This window comes from Myotis daubentonii, chromosome 18 (genome assembly GCF_963259705.1).
Source record: "Myotis daubentonii chromosome 18, mMyoDau2.1, whole genome shotgun sequence".
Taxonomy (NCBI): domain Eukaryota; kingdom Metazoa; phylum Chordata; class Mammalia; order Chiroptera; family Vespertilionidae; genus Myotis; species Myotis daubentonii.
This window is the reverse complement of record NC_081857.1, coordinates 29,353,394-29,375,291: the sequence shown is the minus strand read 5'-3', so window position 1 is coordinate 29,375,291 and position 21,898 is coordinate 29,353,394. Positions and strand designations below refer to the sequence as shown.

General features: G+C 56.7%; 1 protein-coding gene across 4 annotated transcripts in view; it reads right to left on the bottom strand.

The window, feature by feature from the left end:
* The window catches only part of KCNN3 (potassium calcium-activated channel subfamily N member 3), a 142,471-nt gene that overhangs the window by 94,750 nt on the left and 25,823 nt on the right, over nt 1-21,898 (bottom strand). For all 4 annotated transcript variants that reach the window (XR_009449946.1, XM_059675535.1, XM_059675536.1 and 1 more), the window contains exon 2: nt 6,077-6,172. Coding sequence is in view for 3 of the 4 variants with exons in the window: in XM_059675535.1 (XP_059531518.1) it covers nt 6,077-6,172 (96 nt within the window). In the remaining variant the exon portion in view is untranslated. The remainder of the gene's footprint in view (nt 1-6,076; nt 6,173-21,898) is intronic.

Genomic DNA, 21,898 nt, shown 5'->3' with positions numbered 1-21,898 from the left:
CCATTCATCGGTTCCCACCTACTGAGTACCTGCTGCGTGCGAGGCGTTCTCTCCCGAGGTCCCCACCACACGGACACAGCCAGGGAGCGGCGAGGCAGTCCCACGCGAGACATGCAGGGCCAGGGGCCGGCGCCAAGGGCGCTTTGCTCAGGGAGTGGGGCATCCGGAACAGCTCCACGAGGGGGAAATATCTGTGCCGAAACCTGGAGGTTTGGGAGGCGACATGGGGCAGCCAACGGGTCTGATAACACGTGAAAACCCTCCGAAAAATACGAAGCACAAGACAAGGTAAGGAGGCGGCGTCACCACTGAGCATCCTCTCGGCTTTCCGTCCGCGAAGGGTCATCTGACCAGGACTCCGGGTGTCTGGGCTCAAGGTGGGGGCTGGAAGGGTCATCTGACCAGGACTCCGGGTGTCTGGGCTCAAGGTGGGGGCTGGAAGGGTCATCTGACCAGGACTCCGGGTGTCTGGGCTCAAGGTGGGGGCTGGAAGGGTCATCTGACCAGGACTCCAGGTGTCTGGGCTCAAGGTGGGGGCTGGAAGGGTCATCTGACCAGGACTCCGGGTGTCTGGGCTCAAGGTGGGGGCTGCCGCCAAGGCTGAGCGGCTACTCGCCCCCTCTCCTTCCTCCTTTCCTTCCGGCCTCGCCAGGTGCAGGCGGGCTGGTGGGAGGTGCCCTCAGCCGATGCACAGTGGTCCCCGGGCACCGTCCCCTGGAACACACTCCCTGTTCCCAGCCTCCTGCGTCCGCCGATGGAGCAGGAGACGGACGCGAGCTTGGCAGAGGCGGCCGCCATCTGGAATTTTCCTGTCAATCTCTACACCCCTAGGTGCCTGGAGCTCGCTCCTCGCCTCTGGGCAGCGTGCCTGGGGGAAGGGGCTGGCGTCCTCAGACCCAGCAGGCTGGCGGGGCCGTCTGCCTGGAGGTCTGGCGATATCCGGGGTCCCAATCAGTTCGGCTCACCAAGAAGGCCTTGGCCATTGGCCCATGTCTGACCCAGTGAAGGCGAATCCAATTCATCAGCCCACCAGCCAGAGACAAGCTGAGGAAATGCCTACCGGCGGCCAGCAAGGATGGAGACCCCAGCCTCGCGCGGTTTAGGCGGCGGCCACCTCCCCTAGGGACACACACACTTCCCTTCTGTTCTCTCTCCACTCCTCTCAGAGTCTCCCAAACACAGACACCTCACATCATGGCACGGATTAGCCTGGGTCTCAGCGAAACAAGGTCTCAGACAGGCAGCTTCCAAAGGCAGGGGCTGGGTGTGAATGGCTTCTGAAGTCTCCGGCCCCCACCCCTGCTCAGGGCCTGGTCCCAGAGGTGCCCCCAAAGCCTGCCACCGCTCCCGCCTCACGGCCTTTGTTTATTTTGAGACTTCTGCCGGGATACCCCTCCCATGCGGCCTGCCAGGCAAACACCCCTCATTTAAGCGAAGGTGTTTTGCATATATTATCTCACTGGATCTGCACAACAACCCTTTGTGATGGGTACTATTATTAGCCCCATGTTGCAGGAAGGAAATAGACTAAGAGGGATTAAGAAACTTGCTAAAGGTCACGCCATAACACACTACAATGTGTCAAAGAGCAGGATTTGAACCCAGGCCAGACCCCTCTAAAGTCCATGTTCTGAGCCACCTGCTCTCCTGCCCTCCAGGGTGGCACCCGAGGCATCACCAGAGACAGAGATTCACAGAAGGTTGACAACCCCTTGGAGAAGCAAAGCGATGCCGGGGTTTCTAGCACCGAGACCCGGCTCCTGTCCCTGCTCTGTGCAGAGGAGACCCTCATAAGTAGACATGGAGTGAAGGAGCCAGATGGGAACTCAAAGAGCAGGGGGAGGGCGGACACTGGGGAGCAAAGAGAGCTCCGTGTTTTACGAGTTGGGCCAGGGATGTGCCAACGGCATCGAAGACGTGAGCCTGCAGCCTGGGAGGCTGCCACTGCCCATCTGGGAGTTGGTGATGGCCAAGCCACAGGAACGAATGGGCTCTCCGAGAGAGAGTAAGGTTTTCAACGTTTTGGTAAATTTTTTAAAAAATGCCTTGTTGCCTGACTGGCGTGACTCAGTGGCTGAGCGTCAACCTATCAACCAGGAGGTCATGGTTCAATTCCCAGTCAGGGCACATGCCCGGGTTGTGGGCTTGATCCCCAGTGTGGAACGTGCAATGATTCTCTCTCATCATGGATGTTTCTATCTCTCTCTCTCTCCCTCTCCCTTCCTCTCTGAAATCAATTTTAAAAATTAAAAATGCGTATTTTGGGGTGTTTTCATTTCTTTCCAGGACACACTGGCAGGAGAATAACAGATGCCTGAGCCTCTGAAAGCTCCATGCTGCATACTCCGTGCCCCCCACCAGCGAGACGAGAGGAGGCTGAACAGAGCCTGGCGGTCATCTTCCAGCACCAGAGGCTGCCTCGCGGGTCCATGGGCCCCTCTTCCCTGTTCCAGGGCCGGGCTGAGAGCTCCGGGGAAGCCGGTGTCCTCCGAGTGGGAGGACAGAGCTTCTAAAACCTCGTGCTACCCACCGAGGGACAGCCTCCCCGGGGAGACAGCGACTCCCTGTCGTGGGCGGGCCTGGAGAGGCAGAAGGGGTTCGTGATGCACTGGGGAGGGGCACCCCCGTCCCCGCTGAGACCTGCCAAGCCGAGGCTCTCCGACTTAAAGCCGGAGTTTGGTTGGGAGTTACCCAGTACTGTTTCAGAATTCTTCTTCCTCAAAAAAAAAACACACAAGTTGTCCAAACTAACAAAGAGGAATCCTGTTCTAGACGGTGCCCCAGCATCAAGCGTGTGCAGGGCCAGGCCTGGGGCTGGAGGTGTGCATCTGGGGCGGAGCTGAGGGAGGCGGAGAGGTGGCCATCCGGTCCCTGCTCACGTGCAGCCCAGTGGCCAGCAGCTGGTCAGGCTGAGAGAGCGATGAGCAGATCCTGAGCACAGCCTCCGCCAGCACCCACGAGGCAGGGAGCACCCAAGCCCGCCCACTTCACACCTGGGGAGCAGCCGCGGGCCTTGCCCCACGGAAGGGGTTTTCCGGGGGCTCCGCCCTCTCTCCGGAAGCCGGCCCCCCGCTGGCCGCACACCACACCTCAATCAGAGAATTACAGAATCGGGGGCTTAGGATCCCCGGTGAACAGATGAGGAAACTGAGGCCCAAGACCACAGAGCTAAATAACGGTCTAAACTGCTTTTGAAACCAGGTGTCTTGAACCCAGGACCCTTTTGTTCAACACAAGCACTGCAAACACCAGCTCTTTGTCAGACACCGTGAGTCCCGAGAAATGAAGAGATTAATGGCACCCTAGTCCCTGAGGTGGGGGAGAAAAGTGCGGAACAAAACCTTACAGCAGTGGTTCTCCACCTTCTGGCCCGTTAAATACAGTTCCTCATGTGGTGACCCAACCATAACATTATTTTCGTTGCTACTTCATAACTGTCATGTTGCTACTGTGATGAATCGTCATGTAAATATCTGATAGGCAGGACAGTCTTAGGCGACCCCTGTGAAAGGGTCGTTCGGCCGCCAAAGGGGTCGCGACCCACAGGTTGAGAACCTCTTCCCTACAGGATGGCGGGCGAGGTGCATGCAGGGGTGTAGGTGTGGGAGCAAGCCCTCCCTGCCCCCACCACACCCCCCAGGACAACCTGGGCCCAAACCTCCCCCATTTCCCTCCAGAAAGAACCTGACTGGAAGGTCAGAGGCCCAGAGGGAGCCCCAGACGGGAGACTTCCCCTGAGACCGCGGGTCACGTCGGATGCGGGGCTGGGCGGCGGCGCTGGGTACAGGCAGGCTCAGTCCAGAGTGGAGAGCAAGCCCAGCCACCTGCCGGCGCCAGCAGACGTGACGGTGACCATCTGGTGGGCCCAGCTTGCACATGAGCAGGCCCAGCTGGAAGCGGTGGGGCAGAGAAGGGACTGAGGTTTCATTTCCTGAAAGCCCCCCCTGTACTCTCTGCTGTTACCAAGGCTCCTTCTGGGATCAGCACAGTGGGCGACAGGGCTCCCACCCGTCAGAGGGGGTCACTGCGGCCCGAGAAGGTGTGACTGGCCCCCGGTCATTCAGACTGAAGCGTCTGAGCCAGGAGTCCCAGCCGCTGATTTCACTTTGCTTCTCCCAACTGTGAGCGCCAGGCCAAGGCGAGCACCTGAAATGGCACCTTCTACCGGCCAACATCAGGACAAAGCAAAGACTGGCCGTGAGCAGGGGGCGGGACCAAGGGTGCCCAGCGAGGGGCTGGCCTGTCACAACATGGCCCTGCCACCGGCCACAGCGGAGGTCCCAGCTGCCGCTGGGCCAGATCGGGGCTGAGAGCTAAGCTGCAGGCCCTGAGCTGGGAACAAGGACCCCGAGAGAGTCAGGGGCGGGACACCGGCTCTCCCAAGCCCGAGGCCTGGAGCGGAGAGGAAGCAGTCAGCTCGGGGACCATCGTGGGGGTTGTGGCTGGGAACCGCTCTTCTTCCCCCTCCCTCAAGCTGCGTGGTTCGCTGATCTTTACGGTTCTGCCGTTTTCTTTGGCCTGTGTGACACCCTCCGCACAGGTCAGGGGGACCTATAGTAAGACAGACCCCTTGCCGATGAGGGAATGGGGGCTGAGGGGCTCCCAGCTCTGTGACCGGTTTGGGGAAGCCCAGACTGACTCCCGGTCCTGCCTTGGTTCCTGCCCCTGTCCCTCCTGCCTACACTCCCGGCTCCCTCCTGGGGCCGCCTGGACAGTGCTCTGGGTTAAAGGCCACACGCTTTGTCCTTCAGGCTCCAGAGGGAAGCTGTTCTGTGGCCTCTGGGACCGTCAGCCCTTAGAGCACAGCATCTCTCTGAGCAGCTGTGACCTCCAGTGACTAAAAGGCCCCGCCTCTGGGTCAGTGTCATCTGGTCAGCGACAGCTGGAGCCCTGCCCAGCGGGCCGAGCCTAGGCCTCTGCGCCCAGCCCAGCACAGCAGCCCCGCCGTTCAGCGGGAAAGCGGCCCCGCTCCCTGGGGGAGGCGCGCACCCCCCCTCTGCCTGTGCCGCCATCTGCCCCCACAACGATGAGCAACAAGAGGTTACTCAGGTTCCTGAGCGTCTCACATACGCCCCTCCCTCCATCCTCACGGCAGCCTGTAACAGGCAGAGCCGAACCCGCGTGTCCCAGACGAAGGAAGATTCACATGTTCCAACCCAGAAAGGCCACGGGCCTGGCCACAGACACCGTGAGAAGAGGTCACGGCTGGGCCCTGACCCCAGATGTTCTGACTCTGAGCTCTGGTCTTTGTCGACCTCTTGCCGCTGCCAGATGTGGATCCATCTGTGCTCCTCCAGCCAAAGGACCGGTTACACCCAGATCCACATGTGGGACAAGGAACACCTGGACACCCGGGCCCGCAGAGCAGGCCATCCTGAAGGGCCGGGAGGGGGGGACCCACTGTCACAGAACATGCCACAGATCTGCTCGCTCCTGCCTCCCTCTCCAGCCCACGTCGAAGTGTTCCCAGCTGGAAGCGCACCCCAGAGGCCCAGCTAATATTTCTCTGGGTGCCAAGTCACTCCTGGGCACCCCTGGACAGGGTAAAGTCTACAGCACATGGAAATGCAGGTTCCTGGTGGTATTTGATGCAGTGTGCGTGTGTGTGTGTATGTGTGTGTGTGTGTGTGCGTGTGTGTGCATGTGTGTGCATGCGCGTATATGTGTGGGGAGGGGGGAGGATACGAGACCTCTCTCACTGGGGAGATTCTGTGACTCGAGTTCAGAAAGGATCCAGAAAGAGTGAAAAGTCAAAGCAACTCGTAGGGCTTCTCAGATGAAGAAAGGCTCACGCGTCCCAGCAGTGCAGTGGCACTAAAGGCGTGTTCCGAGCAGACTGCCCCCTAAATAGAGCCACGCTTGCCTCTGGGACCCCCCAATGAAGATGACGTCACCGTTGTTCTAAAGCCACAGTTCCCTCTGCCATGAGGGTCCAACCAACAGAAGAGCCACGCTCTTGGACACCATCTTATGGAATCGCCCGAGTAGCTGCTTCGGGGGCGACTTGGGGCGAGGACAGGCTCAGCCGCCGACAGAAATGGCCACTGCCTGACGGGTGGGGGCCCAGGGCACCTACCTGGACTTCACGGGTGTGATAGGCGATGATCAAACCCAAGAGGATGATGGTGGACAGACTGATAAGGCATTTCAGGGCCAACGAAAACATGGAATCCTGCAGGAGAAACGGAGAGAGAATTACAGAGGGCCCGGAAGGGGAAGGGGACAGCTCGCGCCACTCTGAGGCCATGGGAAGGGGAGCCCTGGGCAGAGGAGGGACTGTCAGCAGAAAGTGCCTTCGCTAGGCCCTGAGCCGCTCCATCTCAGCAGCTGCTCCCCAGCCCGGCCCCTGTTCTCAGGGTGAAATCCCTGCTTCATCCCTGGGATGAACGCTGCTGGGTGCGATGTACGGCCTGTGTTATATGTGACCAGAGTCGGTTTGATGTGTTGTTTAGAATGTTTGCCTCCATCCTCATAAGTCATCTGAACAACATTTTTTGGGGGTGCTGCTATGATATGGTGTGGGCATCAATACTGTGCCAGTGTAGGCCTCTCTTTTCTCGTAACAACCTGAGCCAGAGGATTCCTGCGGTCCTCCGATCTCTGACCGTGCAGAATTTTCTCAGGAATGAATGAGAACGTCTTGGCAGCTGCTCTCATCTCCTGTTTTAGGTCAAGGGCAGGGAGGGAGGCAAGGGTGGCAGAAGAGCGCCTGAAGAGAGAAGGGGGCTGCGCACATGAGCAACGAGGGGTGCTGGGCAGGAGAAGGGCCCTGCGGGGCCTCCCTGCGGAGGGTGGGGGAGGCAGGTGGGCTACGGGCCTTCCCTGCAGCCTTCCAGCCCCAGGGCGGCTTAGAGGACCCCGTGGTTGGGAGCACAAGCTCTAGGGACAGCCCACTGGTCCAAACCCTGACACAGCCACTAGCTAAGTGACGTCAGCTGCTCGGCTGCCTCAGGGGCCACCTGGGGATCACCCACCTCGTGCGGCTGCTGTGAAAACGAACAGACGTGTATGTGTAAAGGGCTAGACCAGTGCCTGGCCGTGTAAAGGCCAGCTACCACTGTCATCTGCTTTGCTTCCTTACAAATGCAGGGCGACTCCATGCCTTCCTGGGCATTTGAACGCCTGGGAGCGAGGTGGCTTCCAAGCCCAAAGGAAGACAGGAGTGCAGCCTGAGCGAAGGTAGCAGATGAGAGGCCGGCGCCCGGGCTCCTGAGAGATGGACACGCACGGGAAACAGCCCCCGTGCTCCCGGGGCTGGGGTCAGAGCAGCGCCTATTTCATAAAGCACCTCACAGTTTACAAGGTGCTTCACATGCCAGTTCTCATCCATCCTCGCGACAGCCCCTGGCCTCTGTCCCAACTCATCAGACACCCCGACAACCGCTCAGAGAGGCTGGTGCCCGAGTTCAAAGCCGAGGCCCCCGACTCCCAGGGGAGCACTCCCACCAGCCCTCCGGCCCTCTCCACTGGGAAACAGCAGAAACGCTCTCTGAGAAGTGTCCCCCAGGACCGCTTACGACAACAACAGAAGGTATTTCAAAGGTAGGATATGATTAACTGCCTGGTGAAACCTACAGTAAACCCGGGGTGGGTGGGGGGAATCAAGAGAGGAGACATCACTGTTAAGAAACCTTTCAGAGAGGCTGGCTGGCGTGGCTCAGAGGTTGAGCGTCAGCCTATGAACCAGGAGGTCAAGGTTCAATTCCTGGCCAGTACACATGCCTGGGCTGCAGGCTTGATCCCCAGTGTGGGGCATGCAGGAGGCAGCCAATGATTCTCTCTCATCATTGATATTTCTCTCTCCCCCCCCCCTCTTTCCCTTCTGCTCTGAAATCAATAATTAAAAAATAAATCTTTTTAAAGAAAGCTTTCAGACACAGAGTGACAGGGGCTGGGGGCTGCAGGGTTGGGTAGTGTTGTCCAATAGGGCAACCACTAGAGTCACGCCCAAACCCACGCTCCCACCGCCCTCTGCAGGCCGAGACAGAATGAAACAACCCTCCCTTGTGTCTGTCCATCTACCAGTCATTTATCTGATACCGTTCCTGGGGCCCACGTCATGCCAGGCAAGAGCTAGCACTTGGGAATCCCAGGGAGAACTAAGGAGGTAGCTCCTTCATTCATTGTTTCTTTCATTCGTGACCATTTCAACCACTGCTCATTTCTTGAGCAACTACTAGATGCCCAACAGTGTACTAGATGCTCTAAGATATTTACAGAGAGGCCCTGCCCGCCAGAAGCTACCCATGTGGCTTATACACGAGCGCTAACTTCCTACACCGTGTGGGGCTGTCCAGCTCTGGGGAACGGTCTCCAGTGTGCGCTGCCCAGACAATGATCCAAACCAGCGGTTCTCAACCTGTGGGTCGCGACCCCTTTGGGGGTCGAACGACCCCTTCACAGGGGTCGCCTAAAACCATCGGAAAACACATATATAATTACATATTGTTTTTGTGATTCATCACAAAATGCTTTAATTATGTTCAATTTGTACCAATGAAATCAGGGGTCACCACAACATGAGGAACTGTATTAAAGGGTCGCGGCATTAGGAAGGTTGAGAACCACTGAAACATAAGCCGCTGCCATGGCCCACAATTTAATGAAGAGCAGCCTGCAGTCATGCACTCAGCACACGTGTGCGGGGCCTGGTGGTGTGCTGCTCCCGTTACGGGCACGAAGCAACACAGGTCACAGTTCCAGTCCTGGAGAAGGTTCTGGTCTTCGAAATCACCACTTGGTGACCGAAACATGACCCAAGCCACAGGCCTGGGTGGGACTGGAAGATCAGGCAGGGAGTTCAGGGACACGCAGGCTGTTTTAGGGTGAGACAAACCTCCCTACAGGAAGCAACTGGGAGCAGCTCACAACGTTCCTGAGCCAGAAACCACCATAACTTTCTTCTCAAAGGAGCCTGAAGGCATCTGGGGAGCATCAGGCCTCCCCAGGGAGGGGTGTGGGATCAGCCGCACATTTCAACCTCTAATTTATTTCTTTTGGCAGAAATTAACTGAAACCATTATCCAGGTCTATTTCGATCATTGTTAGAGGAAGAGGTGAAGGGGGCCAGCTGCTGTCTCCTCTCCTTCCAGCCTCTTCCTTTTGTTCTACAACTTGAAGCCTTTACGTAAGGGGCGCCTCCTACCTGCCCCGGGGTTGTGAATGGTGCAACCTCCCTGGCCAGCTCCAGCCCCGCAGGGAGATGAGCTGTGCAGTGGATCAGCCACCACGCTCGCTACTTTACAGATTTGCTTGCATTCTCTATCACATGTCAATAAAAATAGACCATCAACCATTCTTAATAGCTGGAAAACATGTCAAATAATTCTGGCTGAACTCGAAATGTTTTCTATTTGGATAAATGTTTAATTACCATCTTTTCTTTGCTGCCTGAACACCAATGAAGCTTGAAATTGATATGGTTCTTGGGTGATGATAGCGACTCACGGCTGGCTAATTAGTTGCCATACACCAGGCCCTGGGGGCACCTGGCGCACCTGCTCTGCCCCACTCACCCCCATCCCAGGGCCAAAAGAGACAGTCGGGGCTGGAAGGGAGTCCTACGGCCAACTGGTCAACCCCTGTCCCCTGCAGTCAGAACTTTTCAACCACAGAATAATAACCCTTAATACACATGAATGCTTAGGAATTCCATCTCAGCAGCTAAGAGTCATGTTTAAGCCATTTATTCCTCAATGCCCAATAATAGTAGGGTGGGTAGGTAAATTCGAGAACAGCCAGTGACAGAACACTATGCAGCCACTTAAAGCATTTCTATAGAGAATATTTGAAGACATGAGGAAAGGTTCAGGATGTAATATCAAGTGAAAAACCCAGGCCCCGAAACTGAATATATAGTTTATTTCCAATTAGTTTTCAAGTTTTTACTTTTAATGTAAAAAAAAAAAAAAAGATGGTGAAAATACAGTATCCTGCTCTAAAGTGGTAGGCAGGGTGCTCAATTCACAGCACACGTCCGTGGAGATTCTAGGAAACACGCTGATACCGTATCACCTCTGATGCTTGAGTACAGGAGCTGCTTAATAAGTGCTTCCTGCACCCTAGCTGGTTTGGCTCAGTGGATAGAGCGTTGGCCTGCGGACTGAAGGGTCCTGGGTTTGATTCCAGTCAAGGGTCAAACCCCAGTTGGGGGCCTGCAGGAGGCAGCCAATCAATGATTCCCTCTCATCATTGATGTTTCTATCTCTCTCTTCCTCTCTGAAATCAATAAAGATATCTTCAAAAAAAAAAAAAGTACTTCCTGAAATTACTTAATAATAGTACTTTCATTTTTACCTAACATTTATTGAGTACTGACTGTGTACCAAGTCCCAGACTATGCCTACTACACAATTTAACTTCTGTCCACACCCTACAGACAAGGTCACAGTCTCCATTTTACTAATAAAGAAATAAGTAAGATGACTTTTCCAAGGTCACATAACTAGCCCAGATTTTAGCTCTAGGCCAGATTTTCTTCTATATCCCATGCTTCTCCCCTTCCTTCAAACGAACTAGGCTTCCCTGTGACATCGCGAATTCCTGGCATGCTAGTGGAGGCTGGCTATAGCCATCAGGGGTGCCACCGAGTGGGAGGGTGAACCCTAAGACACCCCCATTCACGTGGTCCCTGTTCAGCACCAGCCATCAGCCAGCCCTTCACAGGCCTGTGATTTCTCATCGATGACCACCTCCGTGATAAAGAACTACTGTCGGGCTTTCCATGCAAGGCGGGCAGCACCAACCCACTCTGACAGAGGAGAAAACTGAGGCTCCGAGAAATTGATTTGTCCAAGGATGTGCCAACGGACGGCAAAGACAGGATGGATGACGCTGGGATGACTCCAGATCTGCCTGCCTCCCGGTTCCATGCTGCGCACACCCACACCCCCACCAACACCCCTGCATGGCCCCTGGCCCCCCATGTCTGCGGGGAGGCCCTCAGACTGCCCCAGGCTTCCTCCCCCGAAGCTCACAGAATGCCGGAGTGTGTTCCCGGCTTCGGAGCCAGCCGTATAAATTGCTCTCCTGCCCGCCCGTGGCTTCCAAAGACAGGCCAGAACCGTAATGATGACGGTAGATCTTCCCAGAGACACTGAAGTCTTAAATGTGTTTTATTGCTTGGAACATTTGAGAAGAACAGAAAACTATGCTTGCAGGCAGCGTCCTGAGAGGCACTGAACAGAAGTGAAATCGCATCTTAGCTGAGAGAAGCATGTGCAGTGCCTTCCCCAACCACCCTGATACCACCAAAGTGTGTGTGTGTGTGTATGTGTGTGAATGTGTGTGTGTATGTGTGTGTGTGAATGTGTGTGTGTGAATGTGTGTGTGTGTGAGTGTGTGTGTGTGTGTGTGTGTGTGTGTGTGTGTGTGTGAGCACATATGTGGTCCGTTCACGATTTTTGTCACTGGCTGGAACCCCGGAAGGGAAAAAGGTGATACCATTAAAGTCTGTATTGACTGAATTAAGAGCTACGTGTTGTGCAGTCAATGGGGACATACTTGATTTAGAAATCTTTTCTGTTTAGTGAGGTCAGCTTTTCCTTCAATTTCATGGAGAGGCTCCAATACTGATTGATACTCAGCACCAGCTTAATACTGTGACTTGGTAACGGTTGTCCTAATTAGACACTCTTGCTAATTAATGTTATGCAAATTAAAACCAGCCCCTCGGCCCCTGGCCGTTCAGACGGCAATCCTGGTTGCTGCTCCCTGTGGACAGGGGGCTCCTCCCTCCACCTGGGCTCCCATAGCGGCGGCGTCAAGCCCCTGCCACCTTCCCCGCACCCCTCTCGCGCTGCCTCTCTCACGATGGCTCCTCCTCAGCTGCTCTCTGCACCGTTAACTCTCCTGCTCATCTCTTACTCAGCCTCAGCCCCTCAAGATCAGCTGCTGGTGTAAGTACAGCCGTGGCACCTCCTGGCATCCTCAGAGGACTGCCCAGCCTGGCTCTTACCAGAAGTCAGTCACCAGAATCCTATTTCGGTCACTCGTGGTCCCGAGGGGAATCACTCAGACCCTCTGCATCCTTGGACTGTGCCGCTTGAGAGCAGGGGACGCAGGTGAAGCTGCCACAGTGGATGGGAGACAGGGCCTGGGGGGCTCAGAAGGAATTCCCAAAGGCCTGAGGAGGGGTGAGCTCCAAGAACCAAGAGGGCTCTGGAGTTCGGCCCTGGGCCCTCCACGGAAAATGCCTGGCTTTGGATCAGTCGCTTCACCCTCCTAGGCCTTGGTCCCCCAGTAAAATTCGACTCTTGGGACAAACAGTCCGTGAAGTTAGCTAAGCCGATTGCGCTGGCACACACTGGCCATGACACACACACAGGTCATAGGGACACGCACACCTTCCTTCCCTTTCCTGTCTTTTCTTCCCAAGCGCTTCTGCGCATGGCAAACTTGTGAGTGCGGAACGGTCAGCAGCAAAACTCACTCCTCAAACAGAACCAGGTGGCTCGCTCGATTGCCGTTGTCCCTTCCTAAATAACATGGGATTTAAGGTCGGAGCACCAAAATTCAAGTCAGAACTCCACATCTTTGCTGCTCACCAGCTGTGTGACACTGGGCTGCCCCTTGCCCTCTCTGGGCCTGCTTCCTTCTCTGCAGGCAGGTCTAACGGGTGCTGGGGGACGAGATAGAACAATGCACGTGAAAAAAAACTTACTCTTTTTCACACAAAGAAAGCCCCACGTTCCTTTGTAGCCTATCACCCTTCCTCTTGCTGCACAGATGTCAGTGCAGGTGAGGAGTGGGGACTGAGTGCACCCCCCATGTCAGCATTTTAGGGTTGCGACAATTTACAAAGGTGCCCCCAGCCTTTCGGAAGGACGCCGTGGGCAGCCTTCAGGGGACCGAGCATCCATTTCCATATAAATATTTACTGAGCACCTTCTCTGCCCAGGCCCTGTGCTGGGTGCTTGCAAAATGCCAGGGATTTCCCTCAGCCCCCATCCCCGCCTACCGAGCCTGAATCCCACCAGGCAGGCGAAGGGGCGGGTGAGCAGGGCCTGGGGGAGGATTGGGCTGGGACAGTTAGAAATGGGCAGGAAGCCCAGGCCGAGAGAGAAGATCTGCGGGTGGCTCCTGAGTGACCAGCACGTGACCAGAGGAGGGGACCCTAGAGAAGTAGCTGAAGCTGAACTTGACTCTACATCTTTTCTTTTTTTAAGAGATGAAGAGAGAGAGAGAGAGACAAGACAGAGACACACAGAGAGAGAAACATCAATGATGAGAGAGAATTATTGATCGGCTGCCTCCTGAATGCCCCACACGGGATCGAGTCCACAACCCAGGCATGTGTCCTGGCTGGGAATCGAACCGTGACCTCCTGGTTCATAGGTTGACGCTCAACCACTGAGCCATGCTGGCCGGGCCTGACCCTACAACTTGGGTCGGGCACTAACCCAAGATGCTACTCACAGAGGCCACGGGCTCTCCGCACGAGCTGGACAGAGGAGGGGTCTAAGGCCTTCTCCTGCTCAGTACCCACCAGAGTGAGTGCCACGCCTGGCTGCTCCCGCCCGTGTGAGTGAGGGCACGCCTTTACCAGGCCCCAGGGGCTGGGGAGGGGGCTAAACATCCCTGCTGCCTTTCCTACAGCTGAGTCACCTTACAGGAGCTTCTGCGCGGCTCCCGCCCCACCCACGGCTGGGGAATGCATGAGGCATGTTCCCAGTGCGGGGAGCCACGGTGAAACCACCCACACCATCCGCTGGGTCCCAGCCGCCGCCTGGGACATTCTGAGCCAGAGGACAGGGATCAGGAGGGGTGCTGACCTCTGCCCGTGGGAGATTGCTTCTCGGAGCCCCATCCTCAGCCCCCACCCCCACCCCACCCCCCATCTAAGCTGGGAGCTCTGTTCCTTGCCGAGATGCTATACAGGGTGACCTCAGCACCAAGAACCCCACTCTTCTGGCCTGGGCCTCACCCCCTTACCCCCTCCCCCGCCCCCGCAACAGACCACGCTTGGTGTCACTGTGTCAGCCATGCTCCCTGCTGGGGTGACCATGGCATTTATCACCATCAAAGCCCCTTACCCCTGATGTTCGCTGCCACTCACCCACCAAGATGGAAGCCCTGCGGGCAGGATTCTTCCATTTCACTTGCTCACCTCTACATTCCCGCACCCAGGACTGCCCAGGGCAGAGCAGGCCCAGAAATATTAGTTGGAGATTGAATATTTGGGTGAAGGGGGTGAAGTTTTGAGATGTGTCAGGCAGGTAGGCACTTCCATCCTGAAATTCCAAATGTGTGAAGACTCACGGGACCTGATGGCAATAACAGCTCACTGTGTGGTTACCTCGGGCCGGCGCTGCTGCCACTGTTTTATCCTCAGAACAAACCCACAGAGGCCCAGGGAGCGCCAGTCACTGGCCCGCTGCCCCGAGCAAGGAGGAGGCGGAGCCAGATCTGAACCCAGGCAACTCAGACCCCAGGTCCGTGCCCTCGCCACCCGGCAAGCCTCACGGCACACGGGATGCCAGTCATCGGAACTGCAGCCCTGCAGGCCCAGCCTTCCAGGGCTCCACGAACGCCCATCTCGCCTGCTCCCTGACGAGGCCCCAACGGCGTCCCCATTAAAGCTGAGGTCAGGGCTGGGGTCTGCATCAGAACCGTACGTGTGGCCTGGCCAGGCCTGGTGTGGGGAACAGGCAGGAAATGCTGTGGAGCCAAGGAAGGCGATGCTCCCAAAATAAAACTCATAGTCACGCTGGCCTGGGGCACTGCTCTGCCGCCCTCTACTCTGTCACTCCCAGCGGAGATGGAACCTGATGGGTGAGGCCCCCACGCAGCTACTAGCAAGGGCATGCGGGTCCGGTGATGTTTAGTGAAGCCAGCATGATGACCAGGACGTCAACCAAGAGGAAATGCTCCTGCGTAGGCCCCGGCTCTCCCATTGCGTGATGCCTCAAGGAAGGAAAAAAGGTCATCGGGAGAGCAGGCTACCAAAATGTCAGGCCAGACGGGCCGCCCCTCTGGCCACACACATGACTCCAGTTAAAACGATGGTTTCCTTGACAAGGTCTGAGCAGAGAGGAGCTGGTATCCCATGAATGCTCTGCTGCACGCTTGCTGATAACTTATTTTCCTGCCCCCCCTTACAACATGGCCAAAGGTCCCCTGGGATTCCGTCAAATGTTGTACTACGTGCTTGCCATGTGCCAGGCACTGTGCTAAGCGTGGGACAGAGACATAGACAAGATGAGGTCTTTCTGAAGGCGCTGGGTGCTTGCTGCTCCTCAGGTAGTGAAAGTGGCCTCCTGAGAGCTTCCGGAGGCAAAGTAAGCACTTAACAGAGGCTTTACTGGGTGAATGATGTGGGCGGATAAATATAGCCTCAGGCTTCCGAGCTCTGTCCCAAGACAGAATGAAACCAGAAGGGGTTGTCTCTCCCGCCCCCACCCCCCTCCGGGGAGCATGAGGGTGGGACGGAAGCTGGCCAGGCACCCACAGCCCAGGCCACTCTAGCCCTGAGGGGCCGCGGCCTCATCCCAGAGCAATGAAGTCAGAACCTCTGCAGGCGAGGCCTGGGCACTGACCTTTCAAAACACGTCAGTGATTCTCATGCGCAGGCCAGAGTGAGGAGAACTGCTGCTCTAGGGGCACGAGAGAGAAGCCCAGAGGTTGGGGCCACCATCCGCCGTCACAGCCTTGCGAGATGCTGTTGACCAGGCATGAGCCACGGAGCCCCGGAATCTTGGAGCCAAAAGGAAACTTAAGAGCTTTCCAATCATGGCCGGTCGGCAATCACATCACTCAGCTGCCTTCTCCAGCTTCGATGAACAGACGCCTGTCACTACGCGTCGCATTCCGAAGGCCCCAGCCCACACCTGCATCTGGGGAGAGGCACCTGCCGAAGGCCCCTCATCCCGGCCCCAGGATCCTCCTGGCAGCTGGGGGTCCTGAGCGGCCAGGAGCCACCTCACTAACTCGGCCCCACGCTGGTGTGGCAGAGCCCTGCCAGAGGCTGCTCCGTGTGCCATCACCACGAGGGGTTCCCCTTACAAGGATCCACCGCTTCCCTCGCCAAGACCATGGCCCCGTATTTCCTCAGCTCGCAGAAGCCTCCATCCTCCTAAATCTTCTGGAATGTTTTAAACAAATCACTGTGCCTTCTGATGGCCTACTTTGAAGTCACTTTATTTTCTCTTATTAAAACCCACCTGACCCCAAACCGCTAAAACCACAGGCGGTCGTTTTTGCGCTGCAGAAAGCTGTGTGTGCTCGGGGGGCCTCAGGCAAGAACTGAAGCAGCGCAGGCCTGGACCCCTCCCCCCACATCCTGCCCCCACACCCAGCAGCCGGCCTCCCAGCGTCTCTGCAGGAGCTGTGGTCGCCCAATGGCAGTGGGCTGGGTAAGTGCCCCTTCGGATGGGGTAACGTGAAATAAGAGCGCCGATTCGATCGCCGGATAGCCACAGGGAACCCTGTGCTGGTTTTAAAGACACAAGGTGAGGCCTAGAGACAACCCCCACCCTCCATCTCAGCCTCATCACCGCCTCCAATAGGTCCTCCCTCCTTCTCCCTGCAGCCCCTGCCCCTGTCTGCACCGAGGGCTGCTGCTGGGGCCGAAGCAGCACCGTGGCCTCACCTGTACCTCCCAACCTCCTCGGAGAATTCCAGGGGGTGGGGGGGCCCTCCCTTTCCACTCCCCACCTGTGGCCTGGAGGCACACCCATCTTCATCGCCACACGGGGCGAAACCATCCCGAGCCCGGCAGTGTCTGGGGCAAGTGAAAATTTTAAGTTGCACCGAAATCCCATCTGGTGAGAAAAACAGTCGCCTGGGCAGCCCCACAGACACCTCCGAAGGCTGCCTGGGAGCCTCCCGGATAAAGAACAGCCCTGTCTGTGTTTCCCCTGTCACCTTCCCGGGCTTCCTGGAGCGGCGTTCTGCAGACAGCTTCCCCTTCCTTCGGCTTCCACACCCACGCTCTTGCCAATAAACCTGCGACGCACGTGCTCCACCCAACACATGGGCCCCGCTGGAGGGGCCTTCTAGGCTGTCTAGTCCACCTCCCCCGGGCCACGGGCAAGGACACCGAGGGCCAGAGGGGCTCTGTCCTACCCAAGGCCGCGGGCAGTAGCAGCAAGGGCCCATGCTGCCCTGCCTGCCCCGTCGAGGGCGGGGCCGGGGCTGTTCCCATGTCCCCATTCTGCCTGTTCACCGCCGGATGGTCCTGAAAGGGGCGGGACCCTGCCCGATTGCTTCCCAGCCCCTTTGCAAACACTCGGTCCAGGTTTGGGGGACGAGCATCTCCGATACGGCTCATTCAAGGGCAAGTCAGAAATAATAGTTACCTGCTCCCGGTTCTCTGTCTTCTTTTTGCTTAAAAACATAAAAGCTTCAACATAAATAAAGGGAAATGGTCTGGAAAAATAACCAGTTGGCATGGAACAACTGGCATTTCAGAGCTGCATGAGAAGTGGAAATACCGTGTTTTCTTTGTGTGTTTTTTTTGTGTGTGTTTTTTTCCAGAAACTCAGCACAGCCCGCGTTGTTAACTCCTAGACATTTGGCACAGGCTGTTCAATTGTTTGGATGTGATGGACGATGTTGACAGAAGTGGAGGAGCCCAAACACGGGCTATTAATAGGACAAACCTGGCACTTTTATGTCTCTCTTTCCTTCACTGGCTCTCTGGCACCAAACTGCTGCCAACCTGCCTACCTTGTGCTCTGAGGTGCCGTCAGTCCCAGCAACGAGGCACCAGGCGAGCCATGTCTCCTGCCCACGTCCAAGCAAGCTCATCCCTGAGCCCAGATGAAGGCCCAGGCCCCAGGGAGCAGAGCTTCAAGGGAGTCACAGGCCTGACGGCGCCTCCCACCGTCCATCCATCGGTTACCCTCCGCCCAGGGGAGTCGGGAATCTCTCCTTCTCCATGTGTCTGTTGTATCCACTTCCTTCCTCCATGGACCTGGAGCAGCCCCATCTCAAGGCAGGAGCTTGTCCACCCAACAGCGCAAACTAGAGCTATATCTATCTATCTATCTATCTATCTATCTATCTATCTATCTATCTATTATTGATTTCAGAGAGAGAGAGGGAGAGGGAGATAAACACATCAATGATGAGAGAGAATCATTAATCGGCTGCCTCCTGCACGCCCCCCACCTAGGGATTGAGCCCACAACCCAGGCCTGTGCCCTGACTGGGAATTGAACCATGACCTCCTGCTTCATAGGTTGACAGTCAACCACTGAGCCACGTCAACCAGACAAGTTAGAGCTATTTCAAGGCAGGAGGACCCCCGTCATCCTCTAAGGGAGGATGCCTCTGGGAATTCTCTCCAGATTCAAACTCTCCACGGATCTCCTGAGGACCCAGGGCATGTCAGACCCTGAGCCTACCCGTTTTCCTATAGGATCTCACTCGAGCCTCACAGCAACGGGTTACTGTCCCCTCTGGCAAACGAGGAAGCTGAGGCACGGAGTGATTGTGCAGTTTGCTGAGATTCCATAGCTAGTACGCGCAGGAGTCGTCTGATTCCGAGGCCAGGGTCGGAAGCGACCGGGCGACGTCCTGCTGGACCTGAGCCCTGTGCTCCCTGCGGGTGTGGTCCCTGGGCTGCCGCTCCCCTGACGCCGGAGCTGCAGGTTCTCGCCCTCTGAGCTGTATTTGTCTCCCCAGGCACAGAGCTTCCTGGTCCTGGCCACTGTCCTCTGCCTGCACCCGGTCAGCCACCAGGCCCCAGACCACAGCCGGACTGGGTGGCTTCATCTCCGTCTTTCCCATCTCTTCAATGAGAGTAGAAAGCCTTCCTTCCTCCCAGAGTTCTTGGGAGGAAGACCAGGCAATGAATGTGGAAATGCTCCCCCACCAAGCGTTCCCAGGAGCTTGGAAGGGTCTCTGCGTGGGGGGGGGGGGTGTGCACCTGGTTTGCCTGGGGGGGTCCAGCTCTGCCTGCTGTCTGGTGTCATGAGGAATCTGAGCAGTAATTATTCATGTCATACTCTCAAAAGTACCCCAGTCAGGCAACGAGTCACATGCTCACCCTCTACACACAGCATCTGCCGCCGTGGGGTGAGGGAACTGAGGCCTCTCCCTGCCCTTCTGGCCCCAAGTCTCCTGGCGTCCACACCCCCTTGTGTAGCGGGAGGGGTGGGACTCCGTGCTCCCAGGCTCATGGACAGGCATCTTTTTGCCGGATCAAAGCGATTACTAGCAGACACTATTTTTAGCAGGGCAGTGTCGCAGTGCCTGGATTAATTGCAATTATACTTCACTCCTTTAAGGGCTATTCCATCAATTACGGACCATCCCAGCCGTGTGCCTCGCCTGCCTTAATCCTCGGTGGCTTGAATTTCTCAGCACAAAGCAGGCTATAACCATGGAGAAGATCAAATACCACAATATATTGGATACTGAATCATCGTGTCCCGGCTGTCGGTTTTGAGTTTTCCTGTTTATGAAGCATTTTCTTGTACCATTTCCTATTTGATCCCTTGGAAGCGGGGAGAGCCACTCCCATTTGGCGGATGGAAAAACTGAGGCTCAGTGTAGTTAAGCAACTATCCAAGGTCACACAGCTAGGGACCCCAATTCTTCTAATACCGTGTTGACAAAACATTGTCTTTTGTATAGGTCGCTAAGTATGACCGGCACGGGAACCTGACACAGCTCACGGCCAGGCACAGGGGACGGTATCTGGGGGACTGGAGGCAGGCCTGCTAGTTCAATGCATCGTGATGCATGTTTGCCTGCAGACAGTCCTATGGTTTGAACATTTCAAGTGACCTTCCGACAGAACGAAAAAGAAAGAAACCCCAAGAGAGCATGTCCACATCTGGATGTATGTCCATAACATGAAGACCCAGAACCTTCCTTCTTCCGCATTCAGCTGGGAGAGCAGCGGAAGGCACCGCTTGCTAGTGAGGCGATGGCTGGCCTCCCCGGGGCCCCATCTGGGTGTCTCGGCGTTGAGACGGGAGAAGCCAGAGGGACCGTGGTTTCTACCGGGAGGGCCTTTATGTGGGCCCCTGCCCCATATCTGCTGGGCCCTGCACTGATCACAGAAAGTGGTAAATAGCACCTAGAATTAAGGGGGGGAGTCTGAGCCGCCTTTGATTTCCTCATGCCACTGACTGAGCAGACACTTATTTGTTTAGGACCCCGGTCGCCAACCTTTCGGACCTCACGGACCGCCAGGGGTCCGCGGACCACCGGTTGGCGACGGCCGGTTTAGAACCCGTCGTTGGAGCATTTCAATGGAACAGCTGTTTTCCTAGGAAACAGAAGCCCCAGGCCGCTCCTCCTCTGACCCCTCAGCCGGCAGCAGCTCTGGGACCACGCACCAGTGCTGAACAGGTAGCAGAACAAGCCTGCCTCCTCCCACAGCATCGCCAAGGCCTCCTGCAGAAGCGGCTCCTGTGTGTCCCAGGCAACCAGGGCAGATGACGACACGCTGAGCTTTGAAAACCCGGTCAGAGCTAAGGGAAACCACTGGTGACCCAGAGGCCCTGACATCTCTCCACACAGACGCCCCTGCTTCCAGGCAGTGACTCCAAATGAGCGGCCTCCTTTCACTGGGGGCCAGGTAGATGCGGGGTGGGGCCCAGGGGAAGGAATTGTTTCACTGCAGATGCCGCTAGGCCAGGGCTGTGAGCCGTGGGGAGCCAGGGGAGCGGCGGCCAGGGGGACGGTGTTCCTGCAGGAGCTACAGGGGGTCAGGAGTGCACGGTCCTCCTGGAGGAGGCATCCTCTCCTCCAGCTGCCACCAGCTGCTGAGTGTGGGGGGACAGCTGGAGGCATGTGTCAGGCGGCGGAGGTGGATGGACGAGTACAGAACAAAGGGTGTGGGGGCCAAAAAGAGAGGCAGCCATGGGTATGGAGATCGTCTGGGCTGAGACAGCTTTGGAGTCTTCTCTGGACCCAGCTGCTAGGCCCGGATCTAGAACCCAGAGCCAGAATCGAGCTCCCAGACCCCTGCTCTGGTGCTATGCCATGGGGACTGCACACTGGCTGCTACGAGGCTCTGACGGTGCCGCCTCTGCCTAAAGCCTCTCTATGGCTTCTTCGGCCTCTGGGATAAAGGTGGACCTCTAAGCAAGGCACCTGCATGATCTGACCCCTGACCCCTGCCCACTTCTTTTTTTTTTTTTAATCCACACACGAGGATATTTTTTTCCCATTGATTTTTAGAGAGAATGGAAGGGAGAGGGAGAGACAGAGAGAAACGCCGATGTGAGAGAGACGCAGCTATTGGTTGCTTCCCGCATGCCCCCAACCAGGACCGGGAGCCCGCAACTGAGGTACGTGCCCTTGACCGGAATTGAACCTGGGACCCTTCAGTCCAAAGGCCGATGCTCTAACCAGTGAGCCAAACCGGCTAGGGCTGCCCACTTCTCCAGCCCCACTCAAACCATGGAGTCCAGCCACAATGAGTTACATCACACCCTCCAACGTGCACGGCACTGACGTCGCTGGGCCTTTGCACATGCTCAGTGGGAAGCCATGGCCTTCCTCTCTGGGTCTGCCACCTTCCCCGTCAACCTTCACGACCCAAATGCGCTCACACTACTCTCACTGTCACCTCCTCTGTGCTTCCTCCGCCGGGCACGTCAGGCGTCCCGGGAGGACAATGTAGCAGCATGAAGTACCGTTTCTTTGAGGGCGGGAACCAGGTCTTTTTCATCTTTGGGGTTTCCCCACCCCAGCACCCAGCATAGCGCAAAAACCCCATTAATGTTTGCGGAATTAACTAGCAAATTGAGAAGTGAGTGAACCCCGGGCGGCACTGACAGTGCCTGTTCATGTCCCTCGTGGAGCTACTTAACCTGCGATGGGCCAGCAGCACCCAGACCACTCCTGACCCTCCCTTTTCTTTCTCATCTCCCCCTTCCCAGGGGTGGGGGGGGAAGTGGGGTCACAAGTCACCACCAAGAGTCACGTGAGGCGGTGT